This window comes from Talpa europaea (genome assembly GCF_964194135.1).
Source record: "Talpa europaea genome assembly, chromosome: 7".
NCBI lineage: Eukaryota > Metazoa > Chordata > Mammalia > Eulipotyphla > Talpidae > Talpa > Talpa europaea.
The window spans coordinates 89,368,361-89,396,063 of NC_140074.1; the positions used below are offsets into that span (position 1 = coordinate 89,368,361).

At 53.8% G+C, this 27,703-nt stretch overlaps 2 protein-coding genes across 2 annotated transcripts; one reads left to right on the forward strand and one right to left on the reverse strand.

Moving 5' to 3' along the window:
* Positions 1-1,367: 1,367 nt before the first annotated feature.
* On the reverse strand, positions 1,368-3,998 carry PIMREG (PICALM interacting mitotic regulator; the record flags this gene model as incomplete). The annotated part of the gene is made up of 3 exons (XM_084238206.1): positions 3,590-3,998; positions 1,993-2,288; positions 1,368-1,467 (listed from the first exon to the last, which is right to left on the reverse strand). The coding sequence occupies exons 1-3, from the start codon at positions 3,881-3,883 to the stop codon at positions 1,368-1,370; spliced, it is 690 nt and encodes a 229-aa protein (XP_084094332.1). The 5' UTR covers positions 3,884-3,998.
* Positions 3,999-11,029: 7,031 nt separating this feature from the next.
* Positions 11,030-18,776, forward strand: AIPL1 (AIP like 1 HSP90 co-chaperone; the record flags this gene model as incomplete). The annotated part of the gene is made up of 6 exons (XM_084236159.1): positions 11,030-11,125; positions 11,737-11,916; positions 15,818-16,006; positions 16,629-16,805; positions 16,907-17,048; positions 18,491-18,776. 6 exons carry the CDS (start codon positions 11,030-11,032, stop codon positions 18,691-18,693), a joined length of 987 nt encoding a protein of 328 aa, XP_084092285.1. The 3' UTR covers positions 18,694-18,776.
* Between the last annotated feature and the right edge of the window lie 8,927 nt (positions 18,777-27,703).

A 27,703-nucleotide genomic window follows, 5' to 3' on the forward strand; every position in this document is an offset into this window, starting at 1 on the left:
TAGAAATCCTTCTCCCACTCCTGCAAGGACTCTGGTGGGGGAGCAGGGACAGGAGCTGGGTCCCCCAGAGGCTCAGCACTGGTCACACAGGGGGTAGTTCCCTGCAGATCCACGCCCGGGCACACGCAGCTCTCAGATACCTACAAGTGCCTGCTCCTCAACGTTCCACATAAAGCCACCAGAGGTTCAAGTGAGGGATGTTTCTAAGCCCCAAAGAGGAATAGAATGGACAGTTCCCCCCACCTCTCTAAAGGCTCCCCCAGTCACTCTCAGGCTGTGGCAGGTGGTCACCGGCAGGCCAGATGTGGCCGAAGCAGAACAGCAGAGGCCCCTGGCAGCCTCGCCTGGGCCCTTGCCAGTGGCAGCCCACGGGTGCTGCCGATTCCTGGGGGCTTCCTCCCGGAACTCAGGGGGAGGCACAGATCCTGGGTGCAAGGGGTGGTCATACAAGGCTTGTTTCCTGCAAGACAGAGCTGCCTTCCTGCCCTTCTCTGTTCAAGACAGAGGAAGGGGGAACACCACAGCCTCTCCGCCCTGCCCAGACAAGGAGCTGGAAGCTGGTTTTAGCTCTTGGGGCCCTCAGCATGCTTCCTGCTCTGCTGGGCCCATGAGTTCTGTGGGTTTTTCCAGAAAAGGTATTTTCTTTGATATGCCTCGGACTCTGCATACGTGCTGAGGCATGAAGAGGTGGAGGGAGAAGGATGAAGACACGGAGAAGGATGCTTGGCAGGAGCACATTACCTGAAGGGCACTGTCCTCAGTTACGAAGGAGAGAAACGGTCATGTCGCCGCTAGAGATGAGAAAGCGGGAGGGACAGATGCTTCGGGGTGCTGTAGGCAGAGGGGCCCTCCCAGCCTGGACCTGGCAACACGGCAGGAACAGGGCCCACCTGATATAGAGCTGGCAGGGCCCCGCAGAATAGCTTATCAATGTACAAGCTAGGGCGGCCCCAGACCCAGGCCCTGCCCCAGGACAGGTTCCTGACAGGCTGGCAAATCCATAGCAACCATGTTGCCGCTCCCAATTCCATGCCCAGGCAGGGCATAGAGCCACAGCTCCAATTCAGGGTAAGGGCAGTCTATCAGAAATGAGATACCCACCACCTGTGAGGTCCAGGTGATGGGCAAATGTGGGGACCAAGGCTAGGGGGTCAATACATCTAGAGTGTACCCTTTAACCACCATCCAATCTAGATCCCTTTTTCCCTCTCCTGTCGTTGATGAGACAGAGGCTCAGAGAGGGCTTGGGTCTGGCCAGAGGGTCAGGTTGCAGAGGGTCACAGCCGGAATCAGAGGCCTGCCTAGAAGGATGGTGTAGCTAAAAGGGACCCTCTCGGCCATTTCACTTTGAAGCGTGGGATGCCAGCTCACCTCTCTTCAGCCACGATGGCCTCGTCCAGCTCTTGGGACAGCTTCTGGAGGTGCTGGATTCCTGCCCCCACAGGCTCTAGGTCACTGTCAGACTCGCTGAACAGAAGGAAAAGCCATGCTGTTAACTACTAGGAAATCTATGCAGGAGCCGCTTTTAACGCCCCCATCGGGGCCTGGCTTTCCAGGCCCAGGGTGCTGGGAATGCCCGACCCCAGTTCTTATTCCAGTTACTGACATCAGAGTGACTTGGAGCACATGGAAGAGAACAGATGGATTAAGGTCTATGAGGCCAAAGTGAAGGGCAGGGGATCTTACTGACAGGTGAGCCCTTGGAAACTGAGCCTTGGCCTCCAGATGGCTTCACAACCTGCTTTTGGGCTCACCGGGGGACTTGGGTGAGTATGATACTGTCAGAGCTAAGCTTACCTCTTGCTTTTATAGATGGGGTAACTAAAGCCCTGCAGGACTTCCCCAGGCCTCCCACAAGTGGGGGACAGACATGGGTCACAACATGGGTATGACTTAACTCAGGATGCCCCTGACTCCAGGTGACAATAAGGGAGGACTCAGAAGTCCTTGGGGGTATAGTTAGTATTTTGGGGGCAAGGCACTATTTCTTACCTGGGGGAGCAGAGGGGCTCCGTTGAGGAGTAGGGGCTCCGGAAGGCTGCCTCCCTCCTGGACCGCCGCAGAAGGTGGGCACATGGCCCCATCTGTGCAGATGGGCGGTGATGTTCCCTTTCCCAGGTGCCCAGGTATGAGTGGGCAGGGGCTGCTCCAGATGACTGGGTACTCCTTGGGTTCAGGTCCTGAGCTGGGGGGCTCCCATCCCCCTGTGCCCTTCTCTTCCTCCTCCTGGCTTTTACCTGGGTTTCCACCAGCCACTTGGTGCCACTGTGGCAGGACTCCTGGATTCTCTGTGGCAGGCACACAGAAAGGTTAGCACAGACCAAGGCAACAGAGATGGGCATGACCCACAGGCTGCACACCAGCCCTTTAGCCCACCCACTGTCCTGCAAACACAGGCAGCTTTTATTCTCAAGGGGGAGGGAAAATGGGGCGCCCCGAGCCCCACCCCAGGGACCTGGCCCCGAGACCACGGGGTCTGAGCACTGTGGTCAGAACTACTGTGGCTACAGAGCCTCCCCTTGTCTAGACCCTCTTTGGGGTACAAATTGACCTGGAAAGTGAAGAAGGCCAAGCCTCCCTCCCAGCCTGTCAGGAGGTAATTTGCCTCCTTGCCCGTGGTCTCACTCGAACCCTGCCTCCACCTTGCTCCGGAGATCCTTCTCAAGGGCAGTCCTGACCATGCTCATCAGGACTCAACTGCTCAGAGCCCTTCTCTTTCTCCTCGTTGCCCAGAGAGCCAGGCCCTACTTCTCAGGCTTGGATCCCAGCTGGGTGATGGCTGGGGGGCTCCTCAGACTGTCTCTGCGTTGGCAGACTAGAGTCCGGAAGTTAGAGCAAGACCAGAGTTTCATTTGGCCATTTGGTAAGTCACCTGACCTTGGGCAGAAGACGTCATTTCTCTGATCCCTGGGCAGTTTCTTCCCAGAGAAGGACTTCCCACACCCAACACGTGTGCCATCTTCCTGCCCACAATCTACCTTCTGAACTTTCAGCTCCTAAAAGTTTATTCCTCTGGGCCAGGATTCTCAAGGGCGATTCTGTTTCTGTCGCCCTTTCCAAGTAGTTAAAGAACAAGTGCTGATATGCTGGTCTGACTTGATTCCCACCCTGTAGAAAATTCCTCCTACTGGCTCTTGGGAAAGCCAAATACCTTCAGTACACTAAGCCCCGCCTTGCTCTGTCCTCTGGATGTACCCAGGCTAAGTTCCTGCCAGTTCTCTTCTACACCTTGTTCTCCCCAAAGTTGGAGATCTGACCTCACACTCTCTTCATACTTGCCCCTTTGGGGTGAATTCCATGAAGTCATCTCCTCTGGGAAGCCTTCCCAACTAAACTTTTGGTGGCCCCCCCCTACCATTAGCCTCCTGCTTGATTACTATTATCATTGCACTGTGAGGATGTTTCCTCCATGAGGCTATTTCCATTCACTCATTCAACTATATGTTGAGCTGCCAGGAACTATTGATATTTGGGTACACAAAGTCCTTATCTTCATGGAGTCTACATTCTTGGGGGCTCCTTGGGGGTGGCCCCTGTCTGGCACCAAGGAAGTACTCCATGGAGGCATAGTTAGTAGAGCTGGCATTACCTGGGACATGGCACCCAAGGCGTTCTTAGCTGAGCGAGCAGCAGCCTGGAGGCCTTGCTGCCCTGGCTCTGGGGTTTCCAGGCGTTTCCAGGAGGGCCCTGGCCCCAGGTTGAGGCTGACTGCTCTCAGGGGCAACCTCCTTTGGAACTGTCTGCACAGGGAGCCCAGGGCCCCACTGGAGGTCTCCATATGGCACACTGCAGGTTGCAGCACGTCGCTTTCCTCCAGCTGCTTGTGGTCCTGGAGAGATCTGCGGCGTTTGGAGGCCCCCAGGCCTGGCCATCGAGAGGCCATCTGTCTGGTTAAGTGTCTGTGCTGCCCACCAGACCCTGGGGAGGAAGTCAAAAGGCAGGTCAGCAAGCCCCTCCTCCTTCCCTCCCATCCCTAGGCCCCACAGAGACCCTCCTACAGGGGAAAAGATGGGATGGAGGCCCACTGGTCGTGTAGATGGCCTAGGCTGGGGCTGGGGACCCTTGGCAACTTGCTGCCGTTATGAGGAAACCTTCAGGAAGAGGGGTCAACAAGGCCCAGAAAAGGGCAAAGGTTGAACAAAGCGGGTCACTATTTCCTGTGGCCGCTTATTTATGGAAAACAGCTGACTTCATCCCGGCCCCCTTTCGGCTCTTGGCCTCAGAAGCAGAGGGGGGTCTCAACGCACCGTCCTGTTTTTTCACCAATTCGCCCCGACCCGACAAGCTCCAGCCCAGACCCCAGCGCACTGACCCGACACCCCGATTTTCATCTTGCAATACCCACACATCCCACACGTCGTGCCCGTTCTGATTAGATGTCTCGTCCAAGCCCCTTCTAAACCCCACTGTGTCCCCACTGTGTCCCGGCCCGCACTCACCTGCAGCCCCGACGCCGTCCCGGCCCGCACTCACCTGCAGCCCCGACGCCGTCCCGGCCCGCACTCACCTGCAGCCCCGACGCCTCCCAGCCGCGGAGCACAGCTGGGGCCAGCCCACTGCGGCCGATTTGAAACTCCGCGCGGGCCCGCCCCCGGCCCACTCCTCACCGCCGATTGGCTCAGCCGCCTCCTCGCCGCCGCGCGGGAGCTCCGAATGGCCCTCTGCTCTCGCGGCTGTGAATCCTGCCCTCGGATTGGCCCGGCCCTTCCATTCACGGAGGACCCCGGCGGGGCTTGGCGCCCAGCGACCCCGCGGCTTTGTATCCGCAAGTCCCCCCTCGCGGCCGCGCAACCCGCGCCCCCAGCCTGCGGCGGCCGGGCCACCACGCCCTGCTCGCCGCTGGCTCCTCGCGCCTCGTGGAGCCGCGCCGGGGCGGGGAGGAGGCGAGGATGCCGAGTTGGGCGGGACCCCTCCCTCCGGCCTGGACAATGGCTTTTCTTTCCGAGCCGGGGGTTCATCTGGAAGGGCGGGGGCTGGAGCCGGGCCCGGCGTGGCTTGGAGGCTTTTGTTCAAACTTCCCTCGTGACCCGCTCCCTTTCTGAGGCGAGGCGCCGTCCCTCTGTGTTCCCCAAAGTCCCCACCCACACTCACCCTGAAACGGGGGTAGAGGGAGAGTCCCTCCCTGCCCCCTCCCGCTCGGCCCGCACCCCGCGGTCCCGCGGGTCCCCCTCTCTGCAGCTGAATGCCGCCCTGCCTGCCAGCAACCCACACGCCAAAACACGCCGTCCAGAAACTCGGCCTGCTTCACCGCCCTCTTTTGTGCCCTCAAAGCCACTCTAACCTTCTGGTTATTGGTTTTGTTAGGGGGAAAAGGATGTCCTAAAGCTAATCCCATACAGGCTGTGTGGACTCCACCCCCGCCCCAGGCCAAAGCCAGAGACACTGGGAACTCCAAATACCATCACCACCCAAGGGAAGGTGGCTGGGACCTGAGGGTGGGGTTAAGCAGCCAGGTGGATACAAAAGGCAGACACGTGGGCTTTGGGGGGTTCCCAATTTTGGCTCTCCGCCAGCTCGCAGCTCCGGCCAGCTCTGAGAGTGACTTTGGGTTTCCAGGTCGGCGGATCGGGTAGGACGCATTAAAGACTTTATTTCCCTATTTTCTCCCTGAGTTGTACATTTCCTCATTTCCCTTCCCTTGTGAATAAACCTTTTATTAACCTTTTGTGTGTGCCTGTAGTGGAGTATTAATAAGTCCCTTTTAAGTGCGCGGGTGAGGGCGGGTGAGGACCCACAGCCAGGCAACCCGTTTTATATCAGGGCTGCCCTGTAACAGTTTCCTTGCTGCCATCGCCTCCGGCTCCCACACTCCCCTTGCCAGGGTCTGCCCATGGACCCCTTGAAGCTCTGTCCTTAGCCCTTCATCTCTGGGTGTTCCTTCCCCCTCCATGATGATAACGACCAACATGGATATGTCACCAGGTATTGCCATCCAAGCCCTTTTTATTACACACTGAAAATGAATACATGGTGGCCCTACTTAAATGAGTTCCCATGCACGCCCAGCCCCAAACTACAGGACCTGAGGGGCGTCCCCATGAGAAGTGGTGTTGCTGCCTCACCCCAGCAGAAGGGAGAAAGAGGCGTCATTACCCAGCAGCGCCTCCAAAGTATACATAAGGGGGTGCTCTGTGGTTGGGACAAGGGCACTGGAGCTTCATCGTGAGACCGTGGTAATGCAACAGGGTGGTCCCCAGGAAAGGGGGAGGTTCCCTGCCCCACCCAAGGGAGGGTGGAGCTGAGCAGGAAGAGAAGAAGCAGCAGAAGAGACTGAGGAAGGAAGCAGGATGGAGCCAGGAGACCTGGAGGAGGCGCATGGAGCCTAGAGACACGTGAAGAAACTGCGCTTGTCTTTTGGTCGCTTGTCTTTTGGTCGTGGACTGGGTGACACAGATGTGGGTGAGACCCGTGGGGAGGTGACAATGGCAGCTTTTATCTTGATGTTGATTTTGCTCTTTTCCTTCCGGGCTTGTCCGGTTGTTTGTGACCCTTTTCTGTGGGTCCCCACTGGAAGATGCTTTAGACTTGTAGCAGGCTTTGGGGCCTTGTTCTGGGCCGATCCCATAGGATGGAGTTTTACCCACGAGGGGATGGGTAACTTTGGGTGCTTCATTTAGAAACTAGACTCTTTGCCTGACCTGTATTGTTTCCTAGTTTTATTAAAGTTCCTTCCCATTAAAGTCTCATGTGTTTTGTGTTGATGCGGCGGATGGCAGAACCCATTTAGAATAGGCAGGTTTGCGGGGTTTGGGCTGCCCCTCTCCCTGTCCTATAACAGTAAGACTGTTCTCCCCACACTGCCTTTTTGTTGTTTCTGATTAAATCCATTTTGCTGGTGAAGTGATTGCTTTTTGTTTGAGGTCAGCAGAACTCATTTGACTCTCATGGCAGCCTGTGAGTGGATGAGGAGACCAAGGCGGGGGAGGTGAGGTGGTGTCCAAAGTATGAAGCAGGGCCAAGGACTCAGTCAGCTGGGGACCAGGGACCATGCGCCTCATCACCCCACCTCTCAAAACGCTCTTCTTCCTGACAGGGCTGTCCACCCACCTCAGATCCCTGCCTCTCCAGGGTACCACAGGCTCCTTAAATCCCCACACCCAACCTAGTCACCTTGGTGTCTCTTCATCTCCTCTTTCCCCACCCCTGCCTCGTGTCTGTCCAGTACCTACTGGTAGCTGTGATAGATTAAATCTTGAGCTCAAAGCAAAACAGAAACCTCCCTCATCCCCAAGGGGCTCCCAATGAGGACATGGGGAGAGAGGAATGAATCAAACAACCAACGATTAATCAAAGAAAGTATGATGTTATTTAAAGCAGAGACCTAGGGAATGGGGTAACCAAACAAAAAGTGTGTGTGTGTGTGTGTGTGTGTGTGTGTGTAGGGAGGTGTCTTGCACAGGGAATATGTATCACATTCAAGGGGACCAGCACCCAAGGGTGACATCCAGCACACACACGTGTCACCAGAACAGTTTCCTGGAATGATGCTTGGCTGTGTGATGCGCGTTCACATTTCATTATTTCAGTTGTGAAAGCCGCGGTGGCGCTGGTTGCATGTGCGCTGCTCCAGTTTGCTTCACCCCTTGCCCCCCAGTCAAGTTGTCTCCAAGCGTGTCTCCCAAGCGTTGTTTCAGAGTGTTTCTTCCCAGACCTGTTTGTGCCACTTCTGTTGGCGATTGTGATCAGGGACTCTGATCCATGTCTATTGCCAGTGAAATATGAGGAGGGTAGGAAGAGTTGTTATTTTTATGAAAACTAAGTTGTGAGTGTGAGAAACACTCGGTGAAGGGGAAACATGTAGAAACACAGTTCCTTGACCTGGACTGTCTGGTGATCAGGGTCTGTCAGCCATCCAGTGCCCGGCTCTCCGTGGGCATCAGCAGAATAGCTAATATTTTCCCAGCCCGTCCCGTGTGTGTGCTAAGTGCATTTCCTTTCCTTAGCCTTCCTTAATCCTCATGGCAACTCTGCGAAGTAGGTGCTATTTTTACTCCCAATACAGCTGACGAAACAGATTCAGAGAGGTGCAACGTCTCTCCCAAGACTGAATGGAGAGTTGGAGCTGGAACAGGCACGGGGGTGTCTGACTCCGAGTTCTAGATTCGTAACCTTAGATCACACAGCCTCATCGGCCTCGGATGGGTGAATGAACGGTTGCGTTTCCATCCTGCAGTTCTCCACCTGCTTCCCCAAGAAGCCTAACTGGCAGGCCAGGTGATAGAAAAATGGTTTCCATGGCAATGAGAGGAGGAAGAAACATTTTCTTCTGAATAAGAGGTCTTTGCCCTGGCCATTCCCATGGAGTGGTAGCAGAGGGGAGGAAAGGAGCATGTGCAGGGGTGAGCGGGCTCCTAATTGAGGGGTGAAGGCTGCAGGAGCTCTTGTTCCTTCTGGAAAGGAGGGAAAGCAGTGAGTTGCCCCAAGGAGCCCCCGGGGAGCTCTCTGCCCAACAGCAAAGCTTCCACCAGTTTCCTTGCGCTCACGTTGGTTGCTGTCAGTCCGGTGGAAGAAGCAGACATTAAGCTCTGCCATGGCCATGAATGTGAAGTTGAAGGGACTGTGAGAGGGTATACGGGGTTGAGAACCCCACTTGAACTGGGGGCCAGGCAGGCTGCTGTTAGCATATGGTATTCAGTTGAGTAGTCGGGAGATAAAGCAAGGGGAAGAGGTTTTCCAGTAGAGGGATCTGCAAAGACCAGTACTCGGAGGCCAATTCCAGGACCCGGGAAGGTTGAGCAAGGAGAGGCAGGGACCTGGGTGGCGAGAGGCAGGGGCTGCAGGAACCCCGTTTATGATTTTTCCTGAGGCAGTGGGAAACTTCTGACCTTTAAGAGGGTATGGGTTTATTGGAGTTGGATTGTAATGAAGTCCATTAGGAGGTTAGTTTGGGGGCTAAGGCGTTGCTGGGGGCTCTGCCTAAAGGCTGTGGCCTGGGTACCTCATCCTTCTAAGCAGTGAAGTTGAAACCGTGGCATCAGCTTCAACCCCCCCTTCTCCCTTCCTCCTTCTCCTCATGGGCCCCCTGCCCTCTGCAAACCATATGTCAAATCAATCAGCTCTACCTGGATTTCTCTGCAATCCCTCTATGCCCTTTGACCCTTCCACACAGCAAAGCAAAGGAGAGCTAAGCAGGGCAAGACAGGGTCAGACCTTTGTCTTCCATGGTGAGTTATGTTGCTGACAGAAGTGCCGAAAGCACAGTCTGGTATAAGGAACATAGCAGCCCCCCCCCTCCCCGATCCAAGGTTCCCCTTGCTGCCATTTCAGTTACCCGAGGTCAAAGGCTATTCAAAAATATTACGTAAACAAGATATTTTGAGAGAGATTGATTGCATTACGTAGCTGTTATGACAGGATCTTGTTATAATTGTTCCATTTTATTATAATTGTTCCAGTGGCTAGTCTCTTAATGTGCTTAATTTAAATATGAAGCTTTGTCACAGGTATGGGTGCACGGGAAATGACAGTGAATATAGAGGGTGATATTTGGGCAGTTTGAAGCAACGAGGGGGGGGGGGTGTTTGGAACATACCCCTGGGGGTTGGGGGATCTATGCTGCTTATGAAGCAAACACGCATTTGACCGTCTCACCATTACTTGGGTGAAGAACGAGAACGTTGCCAAGACCCCAGGAGCAGCCCCCCACCCCCACGTGTCCCTCCTCCCTCCCTCCAGCCACCCTTCTCCCATTTGTGGTAGTCACCTTTATTTTTCCTTGTAGTTTTACCACCTAAATTTCCCTCTTACATCCCAGGCTCCTCTGGGTTGCTGTGTGGCTGGAGAAAGGATAGAACAGAGAGAAGGGTCTCTGCGCCCCCACTTTAGCCTCCTGAACCCAGAGAGGGTTGAAGCTGGGCTTGGTTAAAAGGGGGGATCTGGGCACTCAGGGAGGGGTCCTGGGTTCATGGGTCCATTTGGCTCAGGCTTGGCCTCCTCTGTGACAACAGCTCCTCATGGGGGTCAAGACTGTCAGGGGTGGGGGATATTGGGGTCCCACTCACTGTTTTAGGGAGACCCCTCAACTTTCCAGAGGACAGTTCAATTTTCCCATTTCAGCTGGGAAAGTAGAGTGACCCAAGATCACAAGGTCAGGGAATAAGTGGGGACAGCCTTTGAAAGGAGTTCTGACTCTCAGCCCAGTGTTCTCATCTCTCCCTGTGATGGGATCCTGTGTCCCCTCTTTCTTTAAAAAGTCAGTCCAAGAAGGATTTTATGGGGCTCAGAACCCTGGTCACCAGCAGTAACTAGGGGAATACAGGCGTTTAAAACTTGAAGTGGCCACAAGGTGGCGCCAGACTCTGTTGAGACGCGAGAGTGGGTCTGTTGCTCTGAATAAGCTCTACCAGGGTCCCAGGGCAGAGGGCTAAGAGGCTCCAAGAGGGATGGGAGAGCCCCATTGCTCCAGTAAGCCTTTTTTAGGGAAGGCCGGACTGGGGGAAACTCCTCAACTCGCCCTAAACCTGCCCCCCTTTTCTTACTCTGTTTTAGAGACCCCCTCTTCCCTCCTACCACAGTGTCACAGCCTTTTGTGGGCTGATCTTGGGGAGGAAAGGTGGAGGAGACAGGAAAAAGGGACAGCAGTGATATCAAAGGCCACAGGGCCTGGGCCTGGCGTTCAAGGGACTAAGAATCGGAGACCAGGCCAGTGGTCCAGCACCTCGGTGTGAAAGGGGCTCCAGGTCTCCCAACTTCTCCCCTTTGGTGTCCTGCTCTCGCCTGGAGGTATGTCTCTCCCTTGTCTCCTCTAAGAAACTCCAGCTGACTCTCTTCCCTCCTGGGGTGGGATAAAACTGAAGTCTGATGCAGAAAATGTGATGCCAGGCAGGGCCATCGTGAAGGGTGGTGGGTGGCGCGGAGGCGAGGCTGCCTGGTGGCCCGATGAGCAGCCAGAGGCCACTTTGGGACACTGCCTGACCTTGCTCTTCTTAGTCACGCGGCTCCTGGCCTGACAAAGCCCCCGTCAGCTGTGTCAGCGACTTCCTCCCTCTGAGATTATCTTAGCCTGGGCTGGGCCTCTCCTCCTGGAGCCATGGACGCTGCTCTGCTCCTTAATGTGGAGGGGGTCAAGAAGACCATTCTGCACGGGGGCACAGGGCAGCTCCCCAACTTCATCACTGGGTCTCGGGTGAGTGGGGCCCATCCCTGCCCCCAGGGCAGATAGCACCCTCATGGCAGGCTTCTGCATTCTAGCTGGGCCATGGTGGCCTATAGGCAGCCTTCAGCTTTACCAATAAAACAGGCTGGCAGGCCCTTCTTAAAATTATCAGCCCCCAGGGCGTCTGGGAAGCTCTGGATTGACGCCCATCCATGAGGCATTTTCTATACTTTGCAAATTAAACATTAGTGTGGGGTGGGTGAGTGGGGCCTTGGGAATTTCCTGGAGTTCCAGATGTTGAACGTGGAGGGCCTTCAGGGGTCATGGTATGTGCCTACAAATCTGTGGGGACCTTCCCCGGGCTGATGGGGTGACTGGGTGTCTGGTCTCATTCTAGGGCTTATTTAAGGAAGGATTCCTTGACCCACAGAGTGGTGAAGACCCATAAGCTGGGGTCCCTGAGGGGGAATGGTTTCCCCTGGGGGTGTGCCTGCAGGGTGGTACTGCCCTGGGAATCTGAGGTCTCTGATTGGGGTTGGGTGTGCTGACCCCTGAGGACTGCCCCGGGGGTCAGTGACAGTGCTGTGTCTCCTGCTGGGCCTCGGCATGTGTTTAGACTGGGTCGTTCTCTTGGTGACCAGGTGACCTTTCATTTCCGCACCACAAAATGTGACGAGGAGCGGACGGTGATAGATGACAGCAAGCGGATGGGCCAGCCCATGCACATTGTCATCGGGAACATGTTCAAGCTGGAGGTGTGGGAAGTCCTGCTGACGTCCATGCGGCTCAGCGAGGTGGCCGAGTTCTGGTGTGACACCATCGTAAGTTGGCCTTGCCGGCCCATTCTCTGATGGCTTTCGGGGGGCCCACCACTCCCTCTGCGGGTCCGCTCAGTTTCACTGAGCCTTGCCAGGCAAACACTGAGCCTTGCCAGGCAAATCCCAAACCCTCATCTCTGCCATTGTAAAGATGAAGAGCGTTTCCCTGAGAGAACAAGCCCCCAAGTGGCCACTGGCATGGTGGCTGCCAGGTGGGATGTGGGAGCAGGGCTGTGCCCCGGGAGGATGAGTACACAGCGCTGGCTTTTGGTTTCGAATTATTAGATCTTGGAGACTTTGGGCCCCTGGTAACTTTCCTGCCTTCTTCCTCCAACCCCTCCCCCAATATTGCAAGGCTGTGTCCCCACTTTTGGTGCTCTTACAAGTCACCCAGAAAAGTTTGCCTCTTGGTTGTGTGGCCCAGAGAGAAACAGAAAAAACTCACTGCACTGACCTTTAAATAAACATTTCTTCTGGGAAGTTTCAAAAGCTGCAAAAGTCAACAAAAAGTATCCTGAACTTTCCAAATATTCATCGCCCCCACCCCCATTCACCTCCCTTCCTCCTCCCACAAGGGTAAAGCACTTTCCAGACACCAGATCATTTCATCTGTAAATGCAAACAGTTGGAACTTTAAAATGTAAAGACATTTAAAAGAATAACCTCAATATCATTATTGCATCTTGAAAGAGCCTCAGTAATTCCTCAAGGGCATCTAACATTCAGCTACTGTTGACTTTTCTCCTTTTTATTATCTCCTTCTTTAGTGTCGGTTTCAGTCAGGATCCCAACAAAGTCCATGCACAGTTTCATCCATACGCCTCTCAAGTTCTCATCTAGGCGTCTTTCCCTCTTTTCCCCCTTGACATGGATTTGTTATAGGAAGTGGCCACTGGTCCCGTAGAGGTTCCCACAATCTGATTTTGTGGGTTGCTTCACTATGGACTTGCCTTCTCTGTTCCTCTATCCCCTGTATTTTCCCGAAACTAACTCCATTTCCACTGGGAGGCTCACTTCTCTTATTGCCGCATTTGGGTTGACATGATGATAGGAGTGACAGTGGAGCCAGTGATGACAGGACCTACTTGCCTTTCACCTGATGGCTTTAGCAGTCCCCGATGATGGTGGCCCATCTGCTTCATTTCATCAGGGACCAAGGGCCTTGTGAAAGAACAGAGCGAGAGCGAGAGCGAGAGCGAGAGCGAGAGCGAGAGCGAGAGAGAGAGAGAGAGAGATAGAGAGAGAGAGAGAGAAAGCGCTCCTGCACTGAGTTTGAACTCTCCTGTCACTTAGTAGCTGGGTGACCCTGGGGAAGTCCTCTATCCCTTCCGGCACTGTGCTTCCTCATCTATTCATCAATGAAACCCCATGTTAGGGGGCTGTGGTGGGATCACACGCTACAGCAAATCACAGCACCCGGCAGTGCAGAAGTGGCAGCAGGGAACAATTTTAGGAATTCACTCCCTTTTTCTACTGATGAAGAGATGGAAGACGGAGAGAAGGAAAGCCACTGGGCTGGGTCAGATAAGTTAAGGGACAGGATCAGGGCCGGGTGCTGGCCTGTCACTCCCTCCAGTGAGGGGTTCTCCGGCCATGGTATGCGGTCAGGCGCAGTGCTGTTCTCTGCCGCCAGAGGGCCCCATCTGCGCGTTAGTCCTTTCTTCCCTCAGCAAATATTCGCGGAATATCTTTGTACCCACCAGTGCCTGTGTTATTATTCATCCAGACATTTTAAATCTTTTAAAGGATGTTTTATTTTTCACAAGTCAAGTCTTCAGAAATCGACTTCTTTGTCATTTCAAATGATAGCTATTGACTTTGCTTAGAGTGAGGGCTGCCTGCACCTTAGACCCAGGAGCAATGTGGGCTCTGCCTTAGACAACTTGGTCACCAACCAGAGGCCCGTCTCCCTGGAATGCGTATTTGCTTACAAAGGAGGGCTGAATGCTTAGAGGAATGTCAATAACTTTTTTTTAAAAAGGTTTATTTTTATACAAGAACCGGGGTACAGGCCAGAGGTGTGGGGGTGAGAGGATTCACCAGAGACAGAGTGGGGAACAGAACAGGCAGACTGACAAAATACACTGCTGAGGGGAGCAGCGGGCGAGACAGGAGAGGTCTGCTTCGCCGTGTGGGATTCTCGCCAGCTGGCCGGGATTGAACCCGCGCTGCAGAGGCTGCTGACAGCTTCACAGTGTGGTGCTCAACCGCCTGTGCCACCAGGGAGGCCCAGGAATGTCAATAACTTCTTGACTGGTTGATTGATTTGTTGCTTGCAAAACCACAAGTTGCTGTTATTCCCATAATGAGGGTCTGACTGTTTCTTGTGGCCTCTGTGTTCCTCTGGCCACGTCAAGTCACACGAGGGCACTGAGCACCTCACAGGCTGACAGCTTTCATGCTCCGTTGACTGTTAGTCTCCCCAAAGGCTCCCCACATCTCCTCTTCTCAGCCCACAGTTACTGCCATGATTGTACATACTTACACATGCTTACACAGACAGACACACACATGCACACACATACACACACACAGCTTCCAGAGTCATTTATCTACTGACACAGTCACCTTTTAGCCGTCCTTCTATCCATCCACACACAGGCATCAAGCCCTCCTTCCTTCCCTCCAGGGAATATTGGTCATGATCCAGTCTTTCAGCGCTAACGCTTCACCTACATCCACCCATGCCCTAGGTATGCATGCATTCATGTGTGTATCTAACCAGGAACATTCATGGTATACCAGATTTGACCTGTGCCAAGTGTGAGGAACAAAACAAACTTTTGGGGAGACAGGGGTGTGGCAGTACTAGGGTGGCCAGTGTTTAGCAGGACAAGGCCTTGGTCTGAGGTCACATCCAAGCTGATGCCTGGCCCTGGGTCCGAAGCACTCAGTGGACTTAGTGGGAGGCCCAGCCTGTGAGCAGTGAGTGCTGTGCCAGGTCCAGGGCACCCCTCTTCTGCAAGATGTTCCTGGCGGCCCCTCTGTCCTGCAGCCCAGCCTAATCCCATCGGCTCAGCTGCCATCTGGTCATCTCGCTCACAAAGAAGCTGAGGAGACTCAGGGCTAATCCTGGCTGGTGGAAGTGGAAGGGGTGACCTTCGTCCTGGGCTGGTGGCCGTGCGGGTGACTTGGAGCCAAGCTGCCCCGTCAATGCCCTTTCACTTTCTCACTAGTGTCTTTACTGGTGTTGCTGTGTGGGGAGCCTGAGAAGGGTCCTCCCTGAGCCCAGCCCTAGGAGAGGGTCCCTCAGAGTGCATCTTGGGTAGGTCTGTTAGGGCAGAGCGGCAGAAGTCCAGCATGGTGCGGGCCTCACCTGGGGCCAAGTGGCTGTTTCACCAGCCATCCTCCACCCGAGGGTGGCAATCCCAGCTCCCAGTGCCGGGTGAGGCTGGGTGGGCTGCACCCATATCTGGGACATTTAACTTCTGCAACAGCCCTGCTCCTGGACAGGTACACCCAGGGGGCCAACTCAGAGAGGGGCAGTGACTGGCTCGTCAGCAGCCCCGCTCCTTCTGCTGCTCTTCACAGGACCCTCCTGCAACTCACAGACTGCCGGGCCCCGGGCCCCGTGTCTCTGGAGATGAGCGAGGGAGAGCTCACCCCGAGGGCCGGCAGAGGCAACGTGGCCCTGTGGCCACAGCAGGCTGAACCCCAGCTCTGCCATTTCCTGGCTGTGTTAAGCAGGTTATGTAACTTCTCCAGGTTCCAGATTCCTCATCTGTAAAATGGGGATAATAGCGCCTCCCTTGTTGGGTCACCTTAAGGACAGAAGGAGCTCCTGGATGTGACAACTTCCCCTGGGACACCGAACTACTCTAATTAGGGGGTTTGTGGGGATCAGGGTGAGCTGCCAGGATTCCTGCTTGAGGAGGCTCAGCGTGCCCTCTGCCCATCCCCACAGCACACGGGGGTCTACCCCATCCTGTCCCGGAGCCTGCGGCAGCTGGCCGAGGGCAAAGACCCCACAGAGTGGCACATGCACACGTGCGGGCTGGCCAACATGTTCGCCTACCACACGCTGGGCTACGAGGACCTGGACGAGCTGCAGAAGGAGCCACAGCCCCTGATCTTCGTGATCGAGCTGCTGCAGGTGTGACAGGGGGTAGGGGCCACCTCAGAGAGCAGAGAGGTCCAGGACATCCCGGACTGCCCATCCCACTGGATGCCCCCCACTTTCTCCTTAGAGAACAAGGAAGAGTTCATACACCCCAGGAGAACTGGAATTTAACTTCCCCTCCCCCCAAAGTCCTCTGCCTATTCCAAGGGAAAAGCCCTTTTGGGACCAATTTTTAAAAATGTGATTCGTTTTTTATTTTAGAAGCGTTTTACAGAATTATTGTTTATCTACTTCCATTTTTGCTTTCAAAAATTTAGAATTATATCCTCATCTCCAGTCCCTGTGGTTTATGGATTCTCTGCTAGGAGAGGCTGCATGAAATTGCACATACCTTCTCACCCCATGCTTGTGGGGTGGTGGGAGAGGGTCGAGTCTGGACGTAGCTTATGGCTAAGGCTGAGACTCCGGTGGAGGGCTACGCGGTGAATCCAAGCAAACAGGAGAATCGCATCAACACAGGGCCTTTATGGCCTGCTCGAACAGCTGGGCGGTTTGTACACTGCAGTAGGACGCACCTCCAAGGTTCACATCACAGACCCCTCAGCTCATACTTCTGCAATGTCTATGGCATCACTGGACTTTGACATTGTACCAGGTCGAGGCCCCGAGCGAGTACCAGCGGGAGAGCTGGAACCTGAGCAGCCAGGAGAAGATGCAGGCTGCGCCCATCCTCCATGGAGAGGGAAACCGGCTGTTCAAGCTGGGCCGCTACGAGGAGGCCTCTGCCAAGTACCAGGAGGCCATCATGTGCCTGCGCAACCTGCAGACCAAGGTGGGAGGCTGCCCAATGGGGGCGGACGTGGGGCACCCATGGGGCGTGGCCTGGGAGGCAGGGGCAGGCCTGAGCTCCTGCTGACCCATTCCCACCCTCAGGAGAAGCCCTGGGAGGTGCAGTGGCTGAAGCTGGAAAAGATGATCGACACCCTCATCCTCAACTACTGCCAGTGCCTGTTGAAGAGGGAGGAGTACTATGAGGTGCTGGAGCACACCAGCGACATCCTCCGGCACCACCCAGGTGTGGGAGGCAGGGCCGGGCCAGAGGGGAAGGTGTCCCAGGGCCACGGTCACCCACAAAGGCTTGAGTGGACTTCAGAACTGCCAAGACCCCAGACCTCGTCGCCACCCAGCAGGGTTTCCCCAAGCTGCGGGTGATGGTGGAGAGGGACTAATTGCAGGAAGCACTTATTTTATATTAAATTATTTTTTAAAAGATTTATTTATTTATGCATACAAGAGCTGGGGTGCAGACCGAGGTGCCAGAGGTGCCGGGGATGAGAGGATCCACCAGAGTGGGGAACAGAACAGGCAGATTGATTGAAACACACTGCTGAGGGGAGCAGCAGTTGAGACAGGAGAGGTCTGCTGTGCCATGTGGGCAGCTCCCTGGCCCGAATTGAACTTATACTACAGTGGCTGCCAATAGCTTCATAGTGCTGAGACTTAACCCCTTGAGCCCCAAGGGAGGCCCCCAGGAAGCACTTATTTTAATGAACATTAGGCTAAGTACAGAAGTGGCTCTCTAAACCCGGCACTTGTGGAGCAGTAAACAGGTTTTAAAAAAAGATGGCAATCAGGGAGGATATAGTGATTAAATATTTTCCCGTAGAGAAAATATTAATGTTTACTTTTATATTTAGCATATCTTTATTAATATATAAAATATACTATTAATATATAATTCTATATGTATCGCATCCATAGATGATGTCATTAAATATGCAATTACTGTATATACAGAGAAGTGCTAAGCACCAGCAATGTGTGGCTCTGGTGATGTTTGTGAAGAGGGTGTTTGACATCACGGCACTGAACTCTTATGCTCCAGGCTCTGAGCTGTGCACTCGCCATCTTACTTAGTCATATAGTCCTAACAACCTTATGGGATGTGTGTGGGGCAGGGCCTGCCTCTGACACAGTTTGGGACCTTCTCTAAGAAAAAGAATGCAAAATTATGAATATAAAATTAGTTACAGGGGGCCTCCCTGGGGGCGCAAGGGGTTAAGCACAGCACTAGGAAGCAGCACTAGGAAGCAATCCGCAGCCTCTGCAGCAGGAGTTGATCCAACTCCCTGGCCAGGGAGGTGACCCACATGGCACGGCAGACCTCTCCTGTCTCGCCAGCTGTTCCCCTCAGCAGTGTGTTTCGGTCAGTCTGCCTGTTCTGCTCCCCACTCTGTCTCTGGTGAATCCTCTCACCTCCTGCACCTCTGGCCTGTACGCCAGCTCTTGTATGCATAAATAAATAAATCTTTAAAAAAATTAGTTACAGAGATTGGAAAGGTCGGGGACAGGAGGGGTGTACCTACAGCTATCACTGATCATCTCCATTTTACAGTAGAGGAACCAAGTTCAGGAGGTGCGGAGAGGTGAAGGGTCATGGTCAAGGTTAAGGGCTTTGTTGTAAGCTGGTAAGGACCATTCAGATGGGTTCAGCCCGATCCTTAATATTCATTGCAGGCATTGTGAAGGCCTACTATGTGCGGGCCCGGGCTCATGCGGAGGTGTGGAATGAGGCAGAAGCCAAGGCTGATCTGGAGAAAGTGCTGGAGCTGGAGCCATCCATGGGGAAGGTGGTTCGCAGGGAGCTGAGGCTGCTGGAGATTCGCCTGGAGGAGAAGCGGGAGGAGGAGAGGCTGCGCTGTCGGAACATGCTGGGCTAGGGTGCTGGCACCTGGCTTCCCCAGCCCTCCTGGTCCCCCATCATGCTGGCCTCTGCCTCTCACTGCAGCACCCACTCTACACTGACCTTTCTGCCTGCACTCTATTCTCCCCGGTCTTCACCCGTCCACCCTGGGCCTCCCGCATCCTCCCTGGGCCTCCTCCATCCTCCCTGGGCCTCCCCCATCCTCCCTGGAACTCCCTCATCCTCCCTGGGCCTCCCTCATCCTCCCTTGGCCTCTGCCACCCTCCCTGGACCTCCCATATTCACCCTGGGTTTTCCCAATCCTCCCTGGGCCTCCCTCATCCTCCCTGGGCCTCCCACATTCACCCTGGGCCTCCCCCATCCTCCCTGGGCCTCCCCCATGCTCCCTGGGTCTCCCTCATCCTCCCTTGGCCTCCGCCAGCCTCCCTGGAACTCCCACATACACCCTGGGCCTTCCCCATCCTCCCTGGGCCTCCCCTTCTTTGTCTTCCAAGGGGCGCCCATCTTGCACTGACTCTTCTGTGCCAGGGCTTCCGAGGTCCTCCTGAGTGATCTCCTGTCCTCCCCTGTCCCCTGCCTCCAAGACACGCACCCTGCACTGACCCCTCTGTGGCCCCCAGAGAGCCCTGCCAGGGGGCAGCCAGCAGATGACCTGGTCATTTCTGGTTCAGTGACCAGGATTTTAGTATCACTTTTTAAAATTCAGAATTGATTTTTAAAATCAACATAGTACATGGTTATGGCTAAAAGTCCAAACAAAACAAAACAAAACACACAAAAAACCCAAAGTTTGCATAAAAGCTTATGAATAAAAGTGAAGTTTCCTGCCTTACTCTCCCATTCCTTAGCCAGGATAATGGTAGTAATTTATTGCTTTGGTCCAGTTGCCTGCCATTCTTCTGGTCGTCTTCTCTAACTCCAAACAGTATTTTTAAATCACAGTTTGTCCATGTGTCAGATTTACAGAAAGCCCTTATTTATGAGCTGCCAGCAGGGGGCAGCAGAGAGCTAGTGGCTTGTGGCAGGAATTCGGGAGGATGCTTTGCCGCTGATACTCTCCTGGCCTCTGCTCACCCCTTAGTCTTATGGGTGGGCAGAGATCTCACCCGAAACTGGCCGCGATGCCCTCACCCAAGACATTCAATCAAAGTGAAACTCAAGTCCAGGACTAAGGGTGAGATTCCTCTGAAAGCTGGAGTAGAACCAGGGTTAGAGGGACGTGATGTCTTGGGGTTTGGGGTACATCTGAGGTTCAGGACATGACGGAGCCATACAGCATATGCCCATTACCCTTGTCACAAGACATGGCTCCTGTCATCCACGAGAAACCTCAGACGCATTCAGCCAGCAATTCAGTCTTCAACAGCGTGGGCTCTATGGAGGTATGGCGTAAGCCTTGGGGGCTAACAGAGACTCCCCCTTTCAAGTGGGTTCTCCGCCTTTCATGGTGTCAGCACTGGTGCCGCTTGGCAGAAGAACTTCTGTGACTTGCCCTGTGTGCCAGCTTTGAGCGACTGAGCCTAAAGGCAGCTGGGTCCAAAGTGGGGGGCGGGGATACTTTCACATCAAAGCTCCTCTCAATGAGCAGCAGGGGTGGGGCTGATCCCACAGGAAACATCACTTCCCGCACAGCCACCCCTGCTCCTTTGGGGAACAAATAAGGCTGGGCACACAGGGGCAGTGTGGAGACACCTGGGCCTTTCCTGGACCCTGGTTTTCCCCCAATAATGGGTCTTCCACAGAAAGTCCGGGAGCCCTGGCCTCACCATGCCAGCTGAGTGTGACAGTAACATGGCTGTCCTGGTTTGGGGCCTGACAGCTGATACCTGGCCTCCTGGTTTTTGCTCGTCTCCCGGGCTTGACAACTGGCCTTGAGTTTCACTTTGATTGAATGGTCTTGGGTGAGGGCATCGCGACCAGTTTCGGCTGCCTGCTGTTTGGTGGTAGCTGTTCCTGCTCAGCCTCTTTCCCCACCCTCCTCCTCTCCGGCTTCCATGGAAAGGGAGGCAAAGCCCATTCTTATTTATGGTGGTGGCGACTGCACAGAGCTCCTGGCCTAATTACAATGTCTCCATTACCTCAGCTATTCTCATTAGGTAGAGAATCTGATGAACAAGGAACCTCACCTTTCCTCTTGCCACCAATAAAAATATCATTTGAAGATGTAGTGGAGCATTTGTCTTTCCTCTGCAGTGTTGAGGCTGGCGGCTTTTGTCCCTTGTGACAATCTCTGCCTGTTCCCTCCCTGGCCTCTTGCAGCTAGACTAACACCTGGCCCTTGGAAATATTATTTGAATGAGTCTATTTCTTTATGAAAAACACATCTTAATTCTTACATGTGCAAGTTCCCTCAGAAATGATCAGGTCTGACATCTTGTTTTGCAGATGGGGAAACTGAGGCCCAGAGGTGAAAAGGGACATATCCAAAGTCACAATAGTGAGTCACTGGCAGAGTAGGGCTGGGATGAAAAGTGTTTAGGTTTCTACCAGCCCTCTTGCAGTTTATAATTGTTTTCATAACAGTTTTCTCTACCTGTTGGTGACATCACAGGAATCCTCCCTCTTTAGAAACTGCCATCCATATTCTGTTCTTCTTGGGCATTTCTTATGGATGCCCCAGCTCACAGGTCTCCCTGCCACAGGCTGCCAAGCCGACCCCCTGCAGGGGCTGCAGGCTACTGTCACCTCCCAGGAGAGGCGGAGGGGGGAGAGCTACATTGTGGTAGCTGGTGAGCGCCAGGGAGGGTCCCCAACTCCCTTATCCAGAGCCTGGAAGGAGACAGTGGAGGTAGTATAAGTGGGGAGCATTCGGCTGCTGTTTCCCCACTTCAGTCCTGAGAAAGAGGGGCAGTCTGTTGCTAGTGAGAGAGGAATGAGGTAGAAGAGGCTGGAAGAGGAGGCAGAAAGATTAGAGGAGGAGGGAGAGGGAGAAGGAAGATGAGGAAGAGAGGAGAAGAGGATTTTAAAGACTGAGTTCCTGCGTGTCCCCCCATGATTCCTAATAAGCCTGCTGAAGCATGAGGACACCTGAGCTAAGCCCTCGCTCAGCGGACAGCCCCCTGGGCACCGATCTGATGCTTCCTGTAGGAAGTGCAGGAGGTGGGACATAGTACTGTCCGGTGCCCCAGCAGCAATGCAATAGAAGCCGCAGAGGCAATTAAGATTTCCTAGTAGCAGTGTTAAGGAAGTAAAAAAGAAATAGGTGACATTGATTTTAACCCGATATGTTGAAATATTTTGAAATATTATCATTTTATTGTTAATGAGCTACTTTGCATTCTGTTTCTCACACTGTCTTGGAAGTGTACTTGACTTGCAGCACTTCCAGGTTCAGAGCAGCCACATGTGAGGGGCTCCTGCATGGACAGTGTGGGCGGGGAAGGATGAGCAGCACCCTACCCTGCTCTGACCCTGCACCCTACATTAGTTTCACTCACTCTTGTGCTTTGCATAAACGTGACGCGATTGTATTGTGTTGGCCTTTCACCAACACGGTCTTGGGTTCATGTCTGTGCACGGCTTCCACAGGCATAGATTCCACAGTGGATGTGGTTGAATCTGAGGGTGCTGATCCCTCAGACGTGGAAGGCTGCATACGTTACAAGTGGATTTTCTGGGCCTCCCTGGTGGCACAGCGGTTGGGTGCTGGGCTGTGAAGCTGCCCGCAGCCTCTGCAGGGCCGGTTCGATCCCTGGCCACTGGCGAGGGTCCTACATGGTACGCAGACCTCTCCTGCAGTGCCCACTGCTCCCCTCAGCAGTGTATTTCATCATTCTGTCTGTTCTGTTCCCTGCTCTGGCTCTGGTGAATTCTCTCACCCTCCCGCACTTCTGACTGGACCCAGTGCTTGTATAAATAAACAAACAAATATATAAATAAATCTTTAAAAAAAAATGGATTTTCTACCAGGTGGGGGGGGGTCTGTGTCCCTAACCCCACATTGTTCAAGGGTCAACTGTGTTTTTTCGCTGCCAGATACATGCCTTCAGGTACATGCCTGAAGGTCTTTGGCTAGGTTGGGGGTGGTGGTGGTGGCATTGATGACTGTGTCTTGGGGGTTGGGGAGACAGATGACAAACCAAAATAGAGTGCCTGTCCCCAGCATTGTTCCAGCTGTGAAGCGGGCTCTGCTCAGGGCTGCAGGGCTGTTTCTTACAAGGGGCTGCCAGAGCTCCCTGAGCAGGAACAGTTCCAGGAGGCCTGGTTCCCTGTCATCTTGGGTGTGTAGTTCTCACAGCTTCCACTAGATGGCAGGCAAATATCTTGAGGAAGGGATACCTTCTCCCATTCCGCTTGGTTGCCATGTTAGCAAGTGCTAAGCTGTGTTTTAGCTAAGTTGGCCTGTGAACGTTAGTTTCTGAGGACAGGGCCTGAAGATTCCATGTTTAGCACTGGCCAGTATCTGTTGGCTGGAACCTGGCTAGGAGTGATGGCCAGCCCAGTGGATGCCTGGGACCCTGGGCTCTTGGCTCCATCCTGCGGTCTCATCCTTGGATGTGCAGCATCAGAGAGGGGTGGCCAGGGCCTGGCTGGGTGCGTAAGACAGGACGGGGGCGGTGGCCTGCAGACTCCTCCCTGAGAGAGGCCATTAAACCCTTGAGAGACACCCCTCTAGGAAGATGAAGACACCTCTCTGGAAGAATCTCTCTGCCCCTCACCTGAGTTTGTCCTCCTAGGGTTCTGTTCTGGGGGTAGCGGTGAGTAATATTTCCTAGCTGAAGTGCAGACGTCCTGCTCCTCCTGCTAGGGGCCCAGCTCAGGACTCCCCCAGCCCCTGGCCCTGGGCCATGTGTAACCCAGCAAGGAGTCTCTCTGAGTCACCTGGCAGAGGTGGGCTCTCCTGCTCATCTCCAGATATCCTCTCCACCTTCCCTACCTTGTGCTCTACCCCCCAAAGCTAATCTGTATGGACATATCCATGGCTCACTGGAATTCTGGTTGGGTTCTTCCACTGCAAGGGCCATTGCAAGGTCCCCCTCTAGTCCAAGGGGGGCTAGAGAGAGTGAGGTCAGGGTTTTTCTCGTGTGTGTGTGTGTGTGTGTGTGTGGGGGGGGCTATTTCCTGGCATGACTGATTGAAGGTCACACCTTCGATCCTCCCGCCCCTGTGCCCTTCAAAGTCCCTTTTGCCATATAGGGCAACACATTCTCAGTTTCCAGGGATTTAGGATGTGGATATCTTTGGGAGAGTGTTATTCTGTTACCCATACTTTTTCTTGGGGTTCTGGTAACCACATCCTCCCTCGTTCCAAGGCTGGGAATGGCCTCTGACTATTACTAGTCTGGGGTAACTGCACCATGACTTGGGGTTTCACTACATCCTGTCTTTACCTTTGTACAGTTTCCTTTAAAATCTTTCCTCAAATACCCAAATTGAGAGTGCCAAGAGAGTGCCAAGTCCTGCCTTGTTATATCTTGGCCCAGCTAATGGAAACTTTTCCATGTCTTTGAAATGCATTTTCCATTCCCCTGCTCCTATTTTGTGTTTGGCTAGGTCATGGCAGAGCTGGGATTTGAACCAGGACTAAGTCTCTGACCCCAGAGGAGAGTTCCTGCTCCCCCTGCCCCTGTTGTCACTGCCTCGTCTAGCCTGGCCTGGAGTTGTTCCACTAGGCATTCACCCTCTCTGTGTTAGTGACCATGTAATGACTTGGAAAATACACACACACACACACACACACACACACGTGTGTGTGTGTGTGTGTGTGAGAGAGAGAGAGAGAGAGAGAGAGAGAGCAGAGAGACCCCGTGGCTCTGAGGTTGTCCTCTTTCATATGATATGGGGCTATTACTGCCATCTGTTTGGTTGTCAAATTAAAGACAACCCTGGTTGTTATCCATTTGTCATAATGGCTACTTGGAGGTCCCCCCGGGGATTAGCTCAGTGCCACCTATCCTGCTCTCTGCAGGGTCACATCAGCAGTCAGCCTAGAATGAAGGGGAAGAGCGAGTGCTCTGGAGTCCGACAGGCTTGGATTCCCAACCCAGTATGACCACTGGCCAGCTGTGTGACGTTGTGTAAGTTACTTAACCTCTCTGAGCTATAGTTTGCCCATTTATACAAAGGAGTTGATGATTGTTGCTGCCTCACTGGGTCGGGAGGGTTAACTTAGCCGCAGAAAGTATTCAGACAGGCTGACCATGGCAAGGAGTGCTCACTGCACCCTGGCTGCGTTATTATGATGATCATGACACATGCTGTCACCCCAGGGTCACCGCCACGCATGCCTTGGCTGTACCCCAATTCCAGCCTTATGTTTGCCTTTTGGAAGCCCCGTGTTCAGTGCCCTCTGCATTCTGGCAGAACCCCCATTCTCCGGCTCTAGGTGAGAGTGAATTTTCACAGCCTCCTTGTAGCCCTGGCAGCTGCCGCCAGTGTGGGAGTGAGGGATTCGTAGCCTCGGGGAGCCGCTGCCTATTTTGCGCCAATGTGAACGGTTCGACCTTTCACGGATGTCCCTTTTTTGTAATAAATATTGCAAATGGCCAACACTGAGAGTTCAGTTCTTTCAAAGCAACTTTTCAGGACCCCATCGGGGAATTCTAAGCAAGAAAAGTGACACCGATCTCAAAACTTTGTATTCATCCTGCTGACAACTTTGCATTTGTCTTTCAGAAGTGCCTTTTCTTTTCCCGGGACTTTGCTTCTCTGACTGGCCCCTCAGGGCTGCCCTGTCAGTTCCTGGGGCCGGCAGCGAGCTCATCAGACAGGAGGAAGGGACATGAAAGGCTTTTCTCAGCCCACCAGGAGGGGTGGCTTGGCTGCAGGGGAGTGGTAGCAGAGAGACTTCCTCTGATTCAATGAAGCCATCAGCTGTTACCCCGAATGCTCCTTCCTCTCTAGGCCTTGTTTTGGTGAATTGAAGAACAGCTGTCCTCAATGGGAACTGGTTTCTGGCCATGGGAAGACGCCAGCTTCCCAGGAAGGCTGTGGAAAGTGAGTGCGGGTGAGTGGGGGACTTAGGGGTGAGGCTCTCTGGGGTATGCCACTTACATGCTTTCTCTTCTTTGTGAGGAGCCCCTGTCATGCCAGATGGGGTGACTGCACTTGCTAATTCCTGGGGAGAGTAAAAAGCAGCTGGAGGCCCTAGAACTCTGGTGGAGGAAACTTGCGGGAGACTGGATGGATGGTCAAGGATGGATGTGCCCTTTTGTCCCGGGGCACACAGATGGGCTGCTTCCCAGCTCCCCTTGTGGTGAGATGGGGCTGCAAGCCTGGGCTCTGGTGCTGGAGTGGGGTGGACGTGTGTGTGTGTGTGTGTGTGTGTGAGTTCCCAGTGCGGCCTCTAAAGCACTGGCATGAGGACCTTCTTAGCTGCCAAAGTGTCACCAGAGCCAACTGTGTGACAGCGGTGGGGCCCTGGGAAGGAGGGGCCTGGGTCCCCGAGGCCTTCCTCATTTGAGTGTAATATGAGGGGGGAACAAGCCTGAACTGCTTCTAGCCAATACAACACCCTGGGAGTGTTCTTCCCGTAGTTGGTGTGACCGGACCAGCATGGGTGCTCAAGGTCAGTGGGCCCGAGGCCATTCAGAGAGGTGCCAGGATGGACTGGGGTGGATGATGGCCACCCATGGAAGCCACTCAAAGGCCACCATCACCATTTTGTTGGGTGGGAGTTGTGTCCAAGGAGGAACATGCCTCCTTGATGTGAAATGGGCCCGGGACGATTGTGGAGAACATGAGCCTCCTCTGTGGCCGGATGTGCACATCTTGGGTCGATCAGGATAAGACCAGATGCGGCCTTTGCTGGTGGAGGGAATGAATCCAAGTGCAGAACCTCACCATCCTACTCAACGTAAAGGCCAGAATCCACCCCTGTGCTCGCCGGAGCCCGTGAGGGAACACTGACTCCTCTTTGACCTAAGGCCAAGGGACTCTTCCTTCCTTTTTGTTAAGGTCTGAATCCCAGTGCAGGCCTGGTGGGGACCTAGGATGCTTACCTGATCCTTCCATCAACACCTGCTTTCCCATCACTTTCCGGCAGCTGTGAGGTAATGGACGAGGACGTTGGTCTTCCCTGGAGATCGCACTCCCCCACTCTCCCAGTGAGGACTCCCACGGAGTGAGCAGTGGCTGCCAGCCCTGGTGCCTTGGGAGAGGGGCTGTGCTCAGGTCACACAGCGGGTCCTGCTAGTCCTTCTTTACAAGTCACCTTGTGCCAGTCTTGCACTGAAAGGACTTAGAGAAAATAGGGCCCTGGTGTTGGAGTGGAGATGGTCAGTGAGGGATTGGCTCTTACCTTCAAAATGTGGGCACTCTGCATCAGCCTCTCATTCACCTTAAAGAGGCAGGTGAAATATTTGACTCCTAATGCATGAAATTCCGGACTTTCAAACTCTGCAGGGCTGATAGCACCTATATATCCCCTGTAGGCTTTCCAGAGAGCCTAGATCTCCTGCCCATGCAGGGCCAAGTAAAAGCCAGTTAAATTCCACATGCAGGACCAAACTCCCAGGGTGGAGGTGCCAGTGGGATTGGGGAGTCCTGGGTGCTCTGTTGCTAACATTGCCCTCCTGTTGCGTTTCTGGTGGTCCTTCAATATGTTAGTGGGCAGAATGAGGTCCCCAAATCTGTCTGCTCTAAATGAGTTCTGCCACCCACCACATAAAAACCGAACATACTCTTAGTGTGCGATCTTCAATAAAAAATAACTTTAATAAAATTAGTGTGTAATAGAGAGAAGATAAGAGAAAGAATGTAGTTAAAATAGTTTTCCCATGAAACACTCAAAGTTACCCATCCCCTCATGGGTAAATGACCAGCCAAATAGGGCAGACCCACAGCAGCACCACTGAGGCCCGAAAGCTTGCCCCAAGTCTAAGGCACCTTCTAGTGGGGACCCATAGGAAAGGGGCAGAAGGGGCCAGGCAATTTTGGAAGGAAATGAGCAAAACCAAAATCCAAGTCGAGATAAAGCCTGCCATTGTCAGCCTCCCCACTTGTCTCTCACCCGCATCTCTTCTAAGTGTCTCCCAAGGCCCTGGTACAAGTCCAAGGCCAAGAAGCAAGTGTGGTACCTTCTTCTA